Below are 17,797 nucleotides of genomic sequence, written 5' to 3'. Positions count from 1 at the left end.
ATGTACAAGGCAGATTTAGTTAGAGGCTTATGGGAATATTTAGGTGCAAAGTGCTCCACCATCCTTAATTTTAATATTAGAGTTTGAAACTTATTTTCTTCCCTTTCTGCCCAGAAGAATGATCAACACTGACCTATCTCAGCAAAGGGCAATAAAGCCAAATATGTAAATAGGTAAATGTATGCAAGTAAATAATATGGCCTTATTTAAACCATCTAAAAAAACCTCATATTTGTAGGTTATATCTTCCTCACATTGAAGATAGGAATCTTCTAGAGAAGTAGTGAAGTTTTAGATGAGCAGGAAAACAAACACAGACTAAAACAACACTAATTACATTTGGGGTCCCAACTCAATCAATATTTTATGGCTGAAATTTTACAGAAAGCTAATTTAGGCAGTTTTATTCACAGTTATGTTCACAGTTAAAACATGGTGATTTTTAAATGGCTACATTTTAAATAATAATAAGTATTAACTCGTTGGCTTTTATATGTAAAAAAATAAAACCTAGCACTTTAAAGTGGCTTGAATTATATCAGGCAGTAAAGATCTTAAAGTAATTTTATTTCATTTTCAAGGAAATATTTTTTAAAATAATTTAAAATTGGTACTGTACTAATCATAAGTGGGCATAGACCTTCTGTTACTGCATGATAAATGGTAAGGAGGACTAAATTGTGAAACATACTGAAAGTGAAGAAAAGAAGCTTAAATTTGATGTTCAAGAGAAGGTGGAGCAAGAGTTACCAAAACTAGGGATGAAAAAATCCCTTCCAGCCAGGGATTTGCTTTGAGTTGTCCTGCATGAGTTATAAATGTTCACTTTGAACACTTGCAGAGCACCAGCAGGGGTAGGAACATGGCACAGGTGGGACTGAAGGGTCTCAGGTGACAGCACTGGGCTGTGTCTGCTCCTGCAGTGATGGTGGTGCCATCAGGGACTGGCTGGGACTGCACAGGCAGCACCGAGGGAGAAATACAGGAAGGAAAAAAGCCAACAATTAAATGAAGGACTGCTGCCATCCTATTCTATCTTTGTCTTTATGTCTAACTGCACACCATACATATTTTTTACCTTGGAAGAGGAAATCACACCTGAATTCCTGGCACTGACAGGGGCTGGAACGTGACATACCTGAGTTACATTTGTCTTCATGGTAAAATAAACAAAGAATAAACAAAGGTGGCTCCTCTGAGAGCTCATGAGACAGGCAGCAGTGTTGCTCTTTTAGATTTAGAGGTCAGTAAGCCAGAATTTGTTCCACTATTTATTTCATAATAGGTGTACATTTTCCATTTATTTCTACGGCATAGATCAAAGCTAATCAATGTGGGAGCTAATAAGAACAGTGTTAGTTCCTAGCAGTTAAGTAGTTCATTACCTTGCCCTTGTGGATTTGATTTATAAATCCATACAGCAAAATGCCCTCAGCCCAGCACATTCCTTTCCTCTACTGCATAGCTGGGAGGGCAAGTTAATAAAAAGCAGAGCTGAGCTTGCATGACTTGCACATAACACACTTTTATTTCCTTGGCTCTGCTGAGACATAACCTCCTGCTCAGGCACAGGCTAAAAACATATTTTTAACAAGAATAAGTTAAACTACTTTTTACATTATTTACTGATGTAAAAGTTCCTGGAGGTCACAGAGGACATCTGAGCAGGACCTTCCCACAGCAGCTCAAGGTGCCCAGCCCAGCACGGGCCAAGCCTTGGTGGGGACCCAGGGTTTGGGGCCAGGGCTCAGCACTCCCTGAAATGGGAACAGGGTGCACTGAGACTGCCAAACCATGCCCTGGTTTGCAAAATATTTGTATTTTCGTGAGCAAAGGTGAATTTGGCAAGGGCCAAGAGCTTCTTGAACTTTACTGCCACTTGTCCAGACCATCAACTGTTTCTGCCTGTGCAAACACCGACTCCAAATCAACACATTATTTTCTCCTTTTCTGGTCAGATAAAGCAAGCTATGGGGACTTTGGGGTATTAGAAAGAACACGAGCTTTCTAGTGGACCAATCTAATATTTACATAGAAAGCATACGACTACATCCAATATCCTGGATCACAGATGTACTAATCTCTTGCCTAAGTGTTGCTTGTTTAGTTCAGAGAGAAAATGGGCACAACTCTTGATATATCACAGGTTCAGAATGAAGAAGACAGCCAGTCTCTTTCTGGTTTAGTTTTCAGATGCTGTGTAATATACAAAATCAATTATTTTCTTTGGTTCACTTCATGGGAGCAAGTGCATTATTTGGTATTTTTAGTACTTCTTATATTTTTACTTCACATTTGAGAGTCTATTGTAAAGTCTCTGCTTTGATAATTATGGTCAGAGTTCTGATAGTTTTGAGACTGACATTTCAAAGTAATTAAATTGTAAGGTTACAGTTATTAAAGATATATTTGAAAGGACATAAAATTCCACTCAGCCTGGGGAACCTGTGTTTTAAACTCACCCCAACACCACCATTTGTTTGTTCAGCAGTTTAATTCCATCACCTATAAAATCACCCTGCCAAGCAGTGCTGTAAATGGGCATGGCACTCTGAGAGACATAAAAACAGGCTTTATGCCCTCATTTCCATTTCTAAGAGAGGCTACTGATCCATCTTTTCCACTATAAATATAGCTCCATCTTCAAGTACTTGCTGGTAAGCAAAGCAAAACTCTGAAACTCCTTTTTTTACGAGAATATGCAGATATGTCTTAATCTCCACCACTCACTAATGAGCTACTTAATGCACAAAAAGTGGATAATTTGTCTGAGTGCTCTCTAAGCAGTACACTCCTGCCACTGAGCACCCCAAATTGTTCAGAGCTGCCCCTCAACTCTCTCCTGAATGAATGCACACTGAATTCAGGCATGACATGTTTTCTGTAATCTGCAGTTTCTGAATCACTGCTGATGGGAACAGTTTGCAGATCTGCAGATGAAAATGTACTTTTTGGTACATATTTGCTTCAAGAATTCTCTGTTTCTTGGTTTTCAAGCAAATGTACATAATAACTACAGTGTTTTTATAATGCCTCTTATTTTCTCAATTTTTTTGGGATAAGTCACAGGCCAAAACTAATTATTTATTCCAATAAGTTCTAACAACACCCTACGTGCTAATGTGTCATTGCATAACCTGGTGTGAGCATCAGGAGCACTCACTGCTCTCAGGCTCCCTGCTTCTCCTGCCTGAGTGGAGAGTGGAGTGCCTCTCCTCTCCTTGGTGGAGCAGCTAACTGCACTTTGGGGAATAACACAAGAAAACACAATTGTCAGAACCCAGGACATTCCTCTGACTGCCCTGGATGGCTCGAGACCCTGGCACGGAGTCAAAGACACCTGTGCCTTGGATTTTAGCCCATGGAAACAATTACCAACTTTGTGTGAAGTGTTACAAGCCACAAGAGTTTGAGTAGAATGATAGTTAATTTGTCACAGGGTGAAAAAGTAGAATTTTGGGGTTTTTAGAATGAGGGTTCAAGAGGCAAGATGGAGGAATCTGGGCGTGTCCTCTTTCTCCTTCTTCTTGTCCTCCATCTTCTGCTGTGATGGTAGCACTTCTGGATTGGTTTAGAATAGAGACAGACTGTCCAACATAGGTGATAGGTATTGGAAAATTATTGTGAATAAAGTACACGTAGTTCTTAGTATAAAAAGATACCACCACCCCAAGGGCAGTCAGTGTGCCTCAACCCAACCTGCTGGACAGATCTCAGCAGGTCAGAGGAAGAATGTAACAGATAAGATAAAATAAACAACCTTGAAAAGCAGAACTGACAAATCTCCACTTCTTCTTTGGTCACGGGGCTGGGAGAAAAAGACTTTCCAACACCTTGGGGCCCATTTCAGCACCAGAAACCCCGGATACAACTTGGCAGGAACGTGACGCTCCGAGAAACAAACCCCAACCCCAACTCCTGCACAAAACCGAGGGTACTGGAGCCCAGCCCAGCGGGCAGAGCCTCGGGCAGGGGTGCCAGCCCGTACCTTTGCACTGGAAGTGGTGCGTGGGCGTGGTGAGCAGCAGCCTGTCCGCCATGGCCTCGGGGCCGCGGCAGCGCGCGATGCCCGGCTCCTTGTAGCCCGCCTTGACCCACTCGGAGAGCCAGCGCAGGTGGCAGTCGCAGTGCAGGGGGTTGGTGCCCAGAGCCCTCGGGGAGCACAACAATTAAATTAGCACAGGGTATTTGGCAGGCAAAGACAGCAAACAGCTCTGATCTCGCCAAGGCACGGTTTATTCTGCATTTCTACGTTATTTTTTCCCAACGAGGCAAGGATCTGTTGAGTATTCAGGAAGGATTTTAGATTCATCTCCTGCTCTTCTCCTTTCTTCCCATCATTAGTTAGGGAAATTATATAAACACCTAAGAAGAAATCCCTTTTTCAAACAATTGTGCTTGAGCAATGTCACCAGACATATTGCTTTCATCAAATTCATCACATTGATTCCCTTTAATTCTGTGTCCTTCCTGAGAGTATTCTAACCCTGAATTGAGTAATTTAGTTTGGCTCTGATGACTCACATTAATGACTCCTCACCAGATGAAACACATATGCAGAAGATACCTCCATTTTCCAAACTGCAACCCAGTGCCTGCTAAGTTTATTTATGACTTTGAAAACACATTTGCTGCTTGACCCATCATTTGAGTTAGGTCAAATAGTTGTAGAAGATGCATTTATAAAGCGAAATTATAATGCTCAGAATTTTTCCTTTATTCATGGACATCTATCCAAAAGAAAACCAATCTTTTAAGCTTAAATTTAGGTGCTACCTTGACTAATTTGTACTTCTCTTTCTCTTAAAGAAAGTGTCTTTTTAGGCAATCAGTCAATTGCACACAATTGAAAAAAAACACACTTCAGAAAAATCAGTTTGAAGCCAACTAATTGTTTAAAATGTGAAGAGATGCATGTTGAAAGTCTGTATTTATTTTGCTTAAAGTCAGTGTAAGCCTTCAGCTGTACAACACCTGAATTGACAAGAAAGGAAAATAAACTAAATAAAGAATAGCACAAGGAAGAGATACTAAAGAAACCAATGATTCAAATCAGTTTTTAGACTTTAAAATTTCTGCATATGCTATAAACTATTTTTAAGATGGTACTGTAAACTCAAGCTTCTTTCAAATAAAAACACATCAGGCAGGATATTAAGATAGAAACCTCAGTAAATTTGTTGATACATTTCTATTGGAGTGACTAATGAACCCACTGTGCCCTAGACAGATTCATAATGAGAGTTCATGGGTTCAAACCCTGTCTGGGGCTCATTCATCAAAATTAAATGTGTACTGCAGCTCAGCATTAAAAAATACCCATCCACTCCTCTTGTAAATCCATTGCTTACAATGGAAAAAAACTACTGGGTTGACTTTTTGACCCTGGAACTGTGATCAACTGGCTCAGTTGTCCAAGGTCAAACAAAATGCAGCAGTGAAAGCTGAGAAATTTTTAGTGTTGAGAAACTTCCATATATAAAATGTGAGTGGGAGGACAACGGAAAGCTTGTTACCCTGTTAATTAATATTTATAAACTACATTAGAAATAAAGCTGCTCTACAGTCACTAAAATGATTACTCATAACATTGTTGACAACTTCAGAAATGTATCCTTCCACACTTCTGTTTGTGGTTTGTGCTTTGTTTAGGGGTTTTTGCCTTTTATTTATTTTTTTCCTTTTGCTTGGTTTGATTTGGTTTGGCTTGGGGTTATTTTTTGGATTTTTAAGAAATTTATTTCTAGGAACCAGAGATAATTCTCGTATTTTCATTCATGAGTTCTAATATACTTTCTCAATTTCTTTGCCTATTATAGCAAAATATTTCCAGAAGTTAAAAATATCTTCTGCTGTAAGGAAATACCACCAGAAGCATTTTCAAAATGTTGGGCAGATATTTCTGTTCAGACACTTATGTTGTTTACGGGCAACTCTGAATAAAGTCAATTAAAATAACTCTATCCATGACAATGATGAAAAAAAAAGGAGGGGACAACTTAATTTGAATTTAATAAAAATTTGAGTAAAGAGAAGATAATTCAACAGGATTAGAAATCTGAGCTGTTTATGGGAAATATGTTGGAAATACCTGCTGTACTCAACATCACCCATTGCTGAGGGTTTGTGGAATCCCTGGAGTGCCCCAGGGTGAGTTTGTGTGGGCAGAGTTTGGGACACTCACCAGTGAATGGTGAGGACAGCAACTGCAGGACCTGACCTAACTGGGAAGGTCCCAGTTCCACCCCAGCAGATTTTGGGCTCTTTTTAATTAATATTATACCCAATCCTACAGCAGTGCTGTAGCATTCTTATCATTGCCCTGGATTGAAACTGTCAGTAGAGTCATGGCTTAAATAGACAATTATGTGATTCAACTAAATAAAGTAATAAAGAGTGAACAAAAGCAGTGTACAGCACATACAAACCTACCTCCAAATTCAGTCAGCTAAAGCTATGTAGTTTGTTTTGATATTTCCATTGCAGTTAGATGATGTTCATGACATAAAGGAAATTTGGTGAAAATATTCCTGTAGGCTTTAAACAGCTATGGAGTGATTGGACCATCTGGATTTCACTTTTGTTCTTCCAATTACAGACCAACTCAAAACTGTAGCAAAAGACTCTGACTAAAATCCATGGCTTTGTCTGTGCCACACAAATATCTCTCTGCAATTCTAAAAGCCAGTTTGGGGTCCCCCTTGTCCTGCCACAGGCTGAGCATCCTTTCCACACCCTGCTACTCAGCTCTGCCCTGCCACAACACCAATCCCACCCTCAGCCACACACCTTGCACAAATAGGGCAAATTTTTGTCCTCCCATGCATTAAGAGTGTGATGGGCAGCAAATCCTTGTATGATTTCAAACTGACCCCAAGTGCCTGCTTTCTCCTTGTAGATCTGTGTATCAGGAGGGACTCAAAATACATTTATTTTCAATTATTATGACTCAATTTTGAGTAAGCACAGCTTTTTCGGGCATGTGAAGAAAAAATTCATTGTGGTTGCTAAAAGTTTCAGGATCCTCTTTAAGAAACTGGAGAGCACAATTGCACTGTAAAATTCAACTGCTCCGCTGTGCAAATTACACCCCAGACAGGTCTTATTTATTTTATGGATCCTATTTATTACTGTTCATTTGGGCTTTGTGTATTTTACATTTCTGGCAGCACATACATCTAAACAGAAAGGAGTGCAGAGATTGTATTGGGCCAAAGGGGATTTTATCACTCCCTAAGGTGAACAGTTTACCCAGGAAAATTGGATCTCCACTTCATTTAAACTAAACCCTGAGGGAAATTCAAACAAATGTAACATGCTGTGTTGATTCCTGGAATTCTGAAAATACCCCCAGCAGTCAGATTCCCAGTGTGGAAGGTGTCAGTGCCCTCCCAAAAGCAGGTACAGGGCTTCAGCTCAGCCAGACTTTCAATCCCAAACACACAAAAAGACTTGACTAAACTGGGAACAGGAAAAACAAATGTGCAAAACCAATGATACCAAGGTGCAAGCTGGAAACAGAGAAGATTATTTCATTATTTCTCTGCTCAAGTTGCCCAAGTTGCTCTCATGATTTCTGTCCCTATCTGAGATATTTTTATTTTTTACTGTCCATAGAGGACCAGAGACTGAAAGCTGCCAGGGATGTATCTGCTACCCAGAAAATATTCAGTACAATCTGAATCTGGTGTTCAGGGAAGTGTTCTGGAGGGCATGTTAAAGGTTAAAAAAAGAAAATAAATAGATAGAAACATATGTTAAATGCACACATATCTACTTGTGTGTACAGAAAACATCTGTATCAGCCTGTGAAAGCACTCACTTCACTGAGGGACCAACACATGCTCAGCCCTCTGATTAACTGAGGACAGTAATCAAGAAACCTGCTGCACAAAATTGCTTTTCCTACATCAATTATCTGATAGTGTGAGGTATCACACACTATCTCAGTGAAAAAGCATTTTCTGGTCACTCAAGTTTAGTTTGGAGCCATTGCAGCTCTTTGTCTGCTCTTTCATCAACTAAAGTGCATTTGAAAGTCTCCTGGCCCTCTACCAGTGTAATAGTGATTTCCTCAAAAAGCTGAAATGCCTAATAATTTTTGCAAACTATGGAATGAAGCATTAATGCTGTGAAATGACCAATTTCCATGTGATTAAATATATATGTCTGTAGTAGTGATTCATCAACAAGTCCATATACTGACAACATTCCAGCATGCAAAACATATGACACTTATTAAGCAAAGAATTCACATTTGCTTAATATTTGCTCTTTGTGGGAGGTTTCCTGCCTCACTCTTAAACCATAATAAGCTCTGCATTTCACATTGACAATGCTGAAAGAAAACCTTAAACACAAAGTCCACAGCAGAGAAAACTGTCACACTTGCTCATTTGGTTTTCTTTAAGAAAATATTTTCATAACTAATAACAACAGGTCCTAGAAATTTTTATTTCCTTTGAACAGATGCACTATGAATATCCAGAGCACATTATGAAAAGTGAGCAGGAAAACCAAAAAAGCCCGACAATCCTAGCAATGTGTGCTGTTTTACAAATCTGAAACCATCAATCCCAGAGATTCAGCCAGGCAGAAGTACTTACAGATGGGACAGGGACACCAGGTCATTGAAAGATCCCTCAGGAACACTGGAAATGTCATTTCCATGGAGTGTCCTACAAGGGGGAGAAGCAGGAATGTATCAAACCACAGCATTTTGTCTGCTCCCAACAACTGAAGGAATGGATGCTTAAAAAGGGTATTTAATTTTGATTCCTTGAGAGTTTCTGTGAGTTTCACAACTCATGAACTTCCATGGTTTGTCACTCCTGCCTCGAGGTGTTGGCATTTAAAATAATGATGCAATCAGGAGTGTTGGTGAGCGCTGCTGTAAATTAAAAAGGTGACATAACCAGTTATGCCATTAAAAGTGTATTGATGACAAGTGGACCCTCACATCCACACCTGAGTTCTCTTACAGAATCCCATTAGCCAGAAGCACAGCAAAAACAGAGCAGGGGAAATCAGAATTGTGAAAGTTAAATTAACTATTGACTTCAGAGAGATCCTGGGAGAGAGAGCAAGGGTCCCTGAGGGTAAATACAGCCACACTTTCCCATTCTTACAGTAAAAACCACCTCTCTGTGCTACCAAGGAAAGCACCTGAAATCAGTTGGTTTAGGACATTATTCACCCTGTGCAAAGAAATTATAATTTTAGCAGCATTTTCAGGACCCCTGAAAGGAGTGAAAGGGTTCTCCACTGTTTCCAGGACAATTTAAGCACCCAGTTTATCTCTTTTCTGAGAAAAGACCCACATTTGTACATGGGTTACATAGAGAAGCATAAATGGGAAATCCTGTCAGTGCTCCAGACATGGCAGAGGAGAGTGGAAAACAGAAACCTGCTGTGAGGTTTGGATCACTCTTGCCCTTAAGTCATTTATTTCCTAACTTACCTGGTGATTTGCTGACACAGCAATCACAATTTTTATTTGTGTGTGTACCAATTGTTGAAACACTGGGTTTAAAACAATCCAAATCTCAAAACAGACAACTGCCCTAAGTGAAAAAATAAAACCCATCTGTTTTATGCAACCTTTCCTCTCTAACAGCACTTTTAGCTGCGCCAGGATGTACCTGATGCCCTTCCAACTGAAATTTTCCTTTAAGCCTTCCTTGGTTCTGACTATTAATAATAACAACTTGCCATGTGTAAGGGTGCATCTCCAAGAAATGAATCTGCACAGGAACAGGAAGGATGTGAGCTCCCACACAGTAACTGCAGATAAAACACACTCACTAATTCTGTGCAGAATGACCCACTGAGTGAGACAAACCCACAGCTATTCAACAAGGAGTACTTTGGTGGTGTGAGGAGAGCTAGTCAACCACTTGTCATCAAAATGGTCAATGAAATGAGCACATTTAAATAAGCTCATGATGAGCTTATTGCTGATCTTTTAAACTGCAAGGCAATTCTCTGTAAACAGACATATTAATCTTCAGGTTGTATCAGTCCCATTTATCCTGTGAAAGAGTATATTTTCTCTTCTAGGTGTATTGGAAACATCCAAGAGAAGCTGAAGAATGACATGGCCATTTATCTGTAAGAAGTTAAACCCATCAAATAAAACCCTTAGAAGGATTTGCTTTACTACATGTCCCAAACACTGAGGTGTTTCATGGATGCAAGTGCCTGCATTTTAATAAAAAAATCATGTCAGCAACATCATCCCTCCTGCAACTAAAATGAAATGAAAAATGCTAAACCCCCCTTAAAACTCACAATAATAAATAGTGGCAAGAGAATTCAACAGTGCAACAAAATCTTTCCTCTTGGATCCACATCAGGAACACATTTTTATACCAAATCTCCTTACAAGCAAATGGTCAAATAAATCCTTTCACATTAGGACAGTAAAAGCACAGACACTGATGTGTGTATTCTCCCTCAAAAGCACAATTTGTAGGGATCCTCTTGTCTGAGCCCCAGCAAACAGCAGGGGTTTGGATTTAAGGTGATGTGGATCCCCTCTGGAGGACACAGTAACAGAACACTTGAGAATCCTTGAAATCAAAACTTCCTTCAACACAGAACCTCACTAACTTATTCCTTTGCCTTCAGGGAAGGAAATTAATTCAACAAATCCTTTTGGGCTGGGGTTTCCTGGTTGTTTTTCTTTCATGGACCCTTCCCACGTCCTGCCTGGCAGCCCACTGTCCCAGCCCTGGGCTCCTGCAGGCACAAGGGGGATGTGTTTTTTGGGAAGAGAGAAATGTGAGCTCTCAGAGCCCCCTCCCACTGGGGGCAAACACCACAGGGAGCCCCCAGGCTGCCAAAGCCCGCAGGAGCCAGCACAGCTCAGATGGCAGGGAAGCCACGGTGCCACTGCCCACAACAGCAGAGCTTTAAAAACATGACTGCATAAATACAAGGAATCATTCTCTGATAAAAGAAATGAAAAAAAAAAAAACCAAAAAACAAAACACCAAAAAAAACCCAACCCAAACATAAAAAAACCCCAGCCAGATGCTTCTGTTAGGTCAAATCAGTGCAGCACCCAACAGTGACAGTGTATTGCAAAAACTTTGTGCCCAAAAATTATGGGTGGCAGCTTTATCATCAGACATACTAGTGTTTTTCTGAGCTTTGAGTTGCAGGAAATATTCATCAGTTTTCAGTAAAACTGGAGTACCTCTTAATAGAATATTCAATTTTACCCCTTTTGCCCCTAACTATAACATGGACAATTATTTAGTGACCTTAGGAATGATTTAGATTTTTGGACTTTGCCTCTTAACTAAGTCACATATAAAAATATGTGATCACACAATGATCTTTAAAATAATCTGTTTGGGTCATTCAGAGAGCTCTAATACTTCTAATTTGTCTCAATCTCAGTTTCCCTAATCTGTTTATATTTAGTTTCTAAGAAGACTAGCTTTGGACAAATTAACTGAAAAACAAATCCACAACTTTTCACTGTAACAGCTTTGGCTCAAAAACCTACTTCTGCTTATTAAAAAAAAATCTCCAGACTTTATGTCCTGTGCTCTCCTGCACCCTTTGGCTGCTATTATGGATAAACCATGGGAATGCTGAGATTAAAGACCTGATTGTGTAAACACTGATAGATATTAAGGATTAAACATAAACATGTTGACTCTGCAGTTTTCTCAGAGCTTGGGTTGAAAAATCTAAGAAAGGGAGTTCAGAACGAAATATCTGTCAAAGACCAAGTGCATCATACAGCTATGATTATTCTGATTTTCAAAGCACTTTTTTACTGTATTTACTATAGAGGCAAAAATACAGAAAACAAAGGAATTTGGAAAACCTTCATGAGAAGGGTCTGCTACTTCCAAAGGCAGGCACAGCCAAAAGTAATGAGATCCCTATATTGTTTTTATTAAAAAAAAAAAAGTGAAAATTGTTTTGCTGATGTTTTCTCTTTTAAGTTCCCCTGAGAGCATGGATAATAAAAAACTGACAGTAACAGATTTCCTATTGTCTCTTGGAAACCATTTTCTCTTTGGAGAATTGATTTTTAGTAGCAACAGTGATGACACGTGGCAAAAGTTGTAGCTGATACCAGAGTTTTGTGGGCCATAATAAATCAAATCAATCTGGAGGCTTCCAAATGCAGGGAGCAGAGGCAGAGATTCCCATTTCCCTGCTCTGTGCAAGGCAATGGGAGGTTTCTCCCTTGAAGGAGGAAGAAACTTTTTGATTAACAGATCATTTAAAAAAGCCAAAAAACAACAGTTGCCATTAAAATACTGCCCTCTGTTCCTGCCCATATGTGGCCTGCAAGAACAGAAGTGAAAAGACAAATTGTGGCTATTGGAAAGAGGGAGGCATGTTTTATCCACACTGTAATTCAGGGTAGAGAGCCCCACAGCAGCTTTAATCAAGCTAGCTTGCATCTCAGGAGCAGGCCAGAAGACAGCTCCATATGGAATAATTTATTTGGCCATGAAAGAGAATATATTAATCTGTGGCTGAATTTCAGGATTCATGTAACAGCTCAAATGCGACCATCCCAGTGTGCTAGAAATCAGGGTCCCAAGCCAAACTTAAAGCAACAAATCCAAATCACGAATCTTTCTTGTTTTTGCTAATGAACAGTGGGAATCCAAAGCTGTCTTGTAATTTGGGAGGCTGAAACTGAGATATCTGTTTTACCACGGAAACCACAGTGAAAGGTCTCAGCCAAGCAGCTCTGCCTTATTGCTCCCACAGTCCCAGTACTGCCCATGCTGACACTTTGATTCCACACTTATAGAACCAACACACAACAACCACTGCTCTTTAAATTAACACAAACTTCTGCAGCTGAATGGCACCTAATTAAAAAAAAAAAAAAAGGAAAATATCAATGTGAAGTTTCAAAGCACTCAGAACAATCTTCAGCTCCTCTGTCCTGAGCTTTGAGTGTTCAGAGCTCTCTCTCCTTCACCACAGACAAGCCATTTAATTTATCCCCTTGGGCTACTGTGCAAGTCTTGGTGACCCACTCGTGTCTCTGGGCCATGGGAAGGTTCCTTCTCCACTTTCCTGACAGGCATGTGGGGCCAGGTGTCCACAGAACCAACCCAGGTTTGTTTCTGATCAGGCAGTGGATATGAGAAAAGCAGGAGCCAGTGCTGCAGATGCCTGACGAAAGCTGGGAGAGGCTCTTGCAGTGAGGAACAGCCCCACAGCCCACACTCTGAGACAATGTAAGGATGAATTTCACAAGAGATTGTAAACAAATGGTTCAATCCACAAAGCTGCTGAAAGCAGCCACACTGGAAAGAAAGGGGGAGTGCAGAAAAGGACCTCCCAAGAAATAAACCACACATGGATATCACCGAGCAGGCCCACAGACAATATGAGGTGTAATTTTATTCACAACTTAAGGAGATTTGAGACAGGCATCTCAGCATTACTGGTGCCCAGCCACTGGCCTGATTTATTCACTGATTTAGTGTGGGGGCTTCTAACTTCCCTTCAGATCCCATTCTAGCTTGCCTGCATAAATCTGCATCAATGGAAAATATTCTGGAAATGCACAGAAGTTTTCCATAAAGCATCCAATGGAAACTCACACTCTATAACCAAATGTATACAGACTAAGAGAAAAGCCTTTTCCTGTGGAGCACCCAAACATTGTTCAGGCAGCAGAAACAGATTCTGTGAGGTTTTTTGGAGATTGTTCCTCTGATGCAGGAGCTATCACCTGTTTTCATGACAGTTCCTGCACCTTTCAGAGAAAAGCTCCATAATGTAAACCCTGAGGGAAATTCAAACAAATGAATTTGCACTCCTCCTGCAAATACGTAATCGTGTCTTTAGCGCTCACCTGCTCTGGCCTCTACGCGACAAATTCCACCAGAGCACAAACACACTGACACCAATGATGTGAAAATTCATTGCCCCTGCCCATTGCCCCCTCCCTGCCCCAGGTGCAGCCTGCAGAGCTGCACTGGGGGGTTCACTTACAGCACTCGCAGCGAGCGGAGCCCGGTGAAGGCGTGGACGGGGATGCACCGGAGCCTGTTGTAACTCAGGATGCTGCAGAGGGGAGAGCACAGTCACTACTCTGGCCTGGCTTTGCTTATTTCACTGCTAATTCAACCACTGACAGGCATGGAGACACACAGGCTTAAGCAACAAGAGGCACACTAATTGCTCCACAGCTTAGATGGTGTTGGAAAGGCAATTAAAGCTGTTATCAGAACTTTGGGCTACTTACAGCGTGGATAACTGAGTCATGTTGCTGAAGGTGTGATTGGCCAAGACACCGATGCTGTTGTTGCTCAAATCACTGGAGAAACACACAGAGAAAATATCATTTACATGTATGAATTAAGGAAAATGCTTCTTTGAAAAGATTACATAATATCTGCACGGCAAAATGCTTGGAAGCAATTGAAAAATTGCGTATTATCAACTGGTGTATTTTCTGACCAACTTTGAATGAGCTCTAAAGGAAAAGCATATCAGACTCTCCTAAAAAGCCTCAGACTGAGAAACATTAAGGCATCTTTCCAGCACACAGCATTCAATGGAAAGAACAAATGAATAAATGATACAAGCACTGCTGAATGTTTACTGTTCCAACTTGCTTTGCAATGCATTCAAGGCACCCCACTTCCAAATACTTATCATATTGACAGCTACTGAAACAAAGTTTCATTTTTCATTTTAAAAAGTCTTTTAGGCTCAACCAGAACATTTTGTTTTGCTATTGATCTCCCTTGAAAAGCAAAATTAGAGATGTTTCTAAATAAAAAACACTCTTAAAGCAAAGCATTCCAGTTTTTCATCCGTGTTGTTTTTGTCTGAGGTTGCCCAGCCCATTGGACTGGAGTATCTGCACAGCTGATTCCAACAGCATTTGAAAATTCCTGATAAATAGTTCAGGCAGGGAATTTCACTCCTGTGTATTTCAGGGAACAATTTACAGAACAAAGTCTAGCTGTGTTTCTATCTGCAAGACCGTTCACTGAAGGAACAGCTATGCAAATTGTCATTGCCTTAGCGTTTTAAATACTGCCTCATCTAGCACAAATGAATGTGTCTCCTCTGCTAATGACCTTTACAGATAAATCTGCCAAGTGAAACTGCAGCAGCCTGTGTGAGAGCTTTGTCCTCTCGGGGTCCTGCAGAGCAAGGGGCTTCCCAGGCACCTCACTCTTTATGAACATTTACTGGCTGCAGTGTCCACTGTGAAATTCTTTCCAAATTCAAATTACAGAAGGTTTGGGGGTTTGGTGTTGGTTTTTTTTCCCCTCCACCCCACTCCAAATACCAATTATTTATGTTCCACCAACAGCACAGTGCAGAGAGAGTCCTGCAATTTCCCTGACATTGAAAGCACGTGTTTCTTACATCAGTGTCAGGTGTCTGAAGGCAGAGAGCCCCTTTGGCACAGCAGGCAGATGGTTTCCTTCCAAATACCTGAAAAAAGTCACATTTGACAATTACACAAACACATTAAGGAGAACTCACGTCACTCAATCTGCACCATGAATGAGGACAACATAAAGTCAGTCACTAATGAAATTACCTTTGATTCATTACTTTGAAACTCTAACAGCTTTTACTTTATAAATGAATTACCCCACATGCAAAGCACAACAGCAGCTTATTGACTTACTTTATTTGTTTTAAAACTTGGAAGTGCATAAAGGATCTCTGGCCTACAGCAAACAGAATTGACCATTTGGTTCTTCTGTGACAGCAGCTGAAGTAGGGGAGAAAAATTGCATGGCCTGTGCCCTGAACTTGGAGTTACCTTTCCCAAGTATCTCAAATTTGACAAATTCAGCAGGACAGTGCTGGCTGCTCCCTGACCCTGCCAATTGTCCTGGGCATGGAAGGTTTTTGTGCAGCCAGAAAGGGAAGAGGAGCTGCACTCCCAGATAGATCCCTGTGCTGCAAAAGGTCCCACTAATTCCAGCATCAGCACAAACATCCACAAGTTTGTGGCACATCCACCACAGCAATGCACCCTCCTCACCTCTCCTTTTCACAGCAGGCTGGTACAGGAGGAAAACTTGGTGTAAATTAAAGAGCAAAGACCAAACTCTCTTGGAACAGAGGTTCCTCCTATGTGCACTAAATATATTTAACAACCTACCTTGTGTTTCCAGTGTGGAAGATTCAGTGTTTGAGACACCACTGAACTTATTTCTTTGCAGACACAGGCATGGAAGAGCTAAAGCCTTTGGGGATAACCCTAAGTCCTCATAAAGGCAAAGAGAACCTCCATTTTGCACTTTTTCTCCACTTAACAAACATGATCACAGCAAAACCCCCTGAAAAAACACAATACTTTTAAAAAGCCTGCCTAAAAGATAGTGTGGGTACTCCAGTCTGCACAGCTGACTGTGGCAGCAGGGGGATGTGGGTGTTTCCCTGTTTATCACAATAAAACAGAGACAGAGCTGGAGGGTTTGTTCCTTAACCTTGGCTATTAGGTACCCCTGGGAGATGCCAAAGTCATAAAGCTCCAATGGAAAGTGACTACTGTGGTACCATGGCACTGCCAAGGTGTTTCTCCAGACATCTTCCAGAATCAACATCTGCCTGGGAAACCAACCCATCCTGCTCAGAGAGCTCCGTGCAGGAGGAATGCACTCCTCCCTCCACAGGTGGGATGAAAGAGAAAATGATATTTCCCTTCCTTACATGGTGCTGCAGGGATATTTCCTGAGGCAGACACGGGGCAAGGAAAGTGATATGGAATGTTTTGAAACACAATCAAGTGTAGCCAGGAAATGCAGCCCACAGACACCAGAACACTTCATGTGCTGCCTCTGCTGCTGAAAACAGAATCTGATAATCATGTTAGGAATTTTTATTCCACACATACAATTTCCTTGTCTTTGGCAACAGGCCTCCTTATTCTGCACTTACTATAGCAAACAGCAATAATAATAGATTATCCTTGTGCCCTGTGTTCCCTTCTACATTAACTGTAACAGCACAGAGATACTTGTGTAAACTAAATCCAAGAATATTTTCCCACAAACGTTATTTTTATATCATTCAAAAAACCAGAATCTATAAAAACCAACAGGATTTCTTACATAATATATTTTATAGCTGGTATTATTTCCCCCACCTCTTTTTTTTCAGCTTAATGACCTCTCAACATTTTCTGCTGCTTCAGATCTCTTTTGTACTGAACTCCAGCTGAACTGCTCCAGCCAGGCTCACAGTTATCCCTTCTGGATGTGCACAGGATCCCATCCTGGCAGAGTTCCCCTGGACATACATTGGAGATCCCCTCAATCCTCTCCAGGGTTAGGCTGCACAATGTGGGAACACCAGCTTATGACTTTTTAACCAAAAGAAATCATTTCCTCAATTAAAAACCCTACTGAACTAATTAATCTCTCCCCTCCAATGAGTGAGAGAGTTGCACAGGCAGCACAGCAGGGACAGAGTCTCACTAGCCACAGGACAGGTTGGCTGTGCCACCCTTACACCTCCCATGGAAATCCACATTTTCCACAAGTGGAAAGCCACTTGCTTCATTTTGGCTGAATCTGTTATAAATTATGGTGAAAATGGAGTTCCTTGCTAATTTCCCACTATAAACTGGAGATTCTCAGTGTTTAGACATGCATGACACATTTCTAACAGGGCAAACCACATCTCTTTCCCCCAGCCATGGTCTGCTGAGCATGCAGAAGGATGCTGGGAGTCTGTGCCTTCCCCTTCATCCCAGAAAATCACAAATCTCAAACCCATGCAAGAGGGCAGGGTAAGGTTCCAGTCTTCATTCCAAATGTAAAAT

General features: G+C 40.9%; 1 protein-coding gene across 4 annotated transcripts in view; it reads right to left on the bottom strand.

Moving 5' to 3' along the window:
* SLIT3 (slit guidance ligand 3) overlaps positions 1-17,797 on the bottom strand; it is a 491,085-nt gene that overhangs the window by 75,638 nt on the left and 397,650 nt on the right. For all 4 annotated transcript variants that reach the window (XM_063168563.1, XM_063168565.1, XM_063168564.1 and 1 more), the window contains 5 exons: positions 15,382-15,450; positions 14,243-14,314; positions 13,990-14,061; positions 8,607-8,678; positions 3,989-4,152 (listed from right to left, as the gene is read on the bottom strand). In XM_063168563.1, coding sequence (XP_063024633.1) covers positions 3,989-4,152; positions 8,607-8,678; positions 13,990-14,061; positions 14,243-14,314; positions 15,382-15,450 — 449 coding nt within the window. The remainder of the gene's footprint in view (positions 1-3,988; positions 4,153-8,606; positions 8,679-13,989; positions 14,062-14,242; positions 14,315-15,381; positions 15,451-17,797) is intronic.

This window comes from Melospiza melodia, chromosome 14, assembly GCF_035770615.1.
Source record: "Melospiza melodia melodia isolate bMelMel2 chromosome 14, bMelMel2.pri, whole genome shotgun sequence".
NCBI lineage: Eukaryota > Metazoa > Chordata > Aves > Passeriformes > Passerellidae > Melospiza > Melospiza melodia.
Note: the sequence above shows the minus strand (reverse complement) of the source record. Positions and strands in the feature narration are given on the sequence as shown.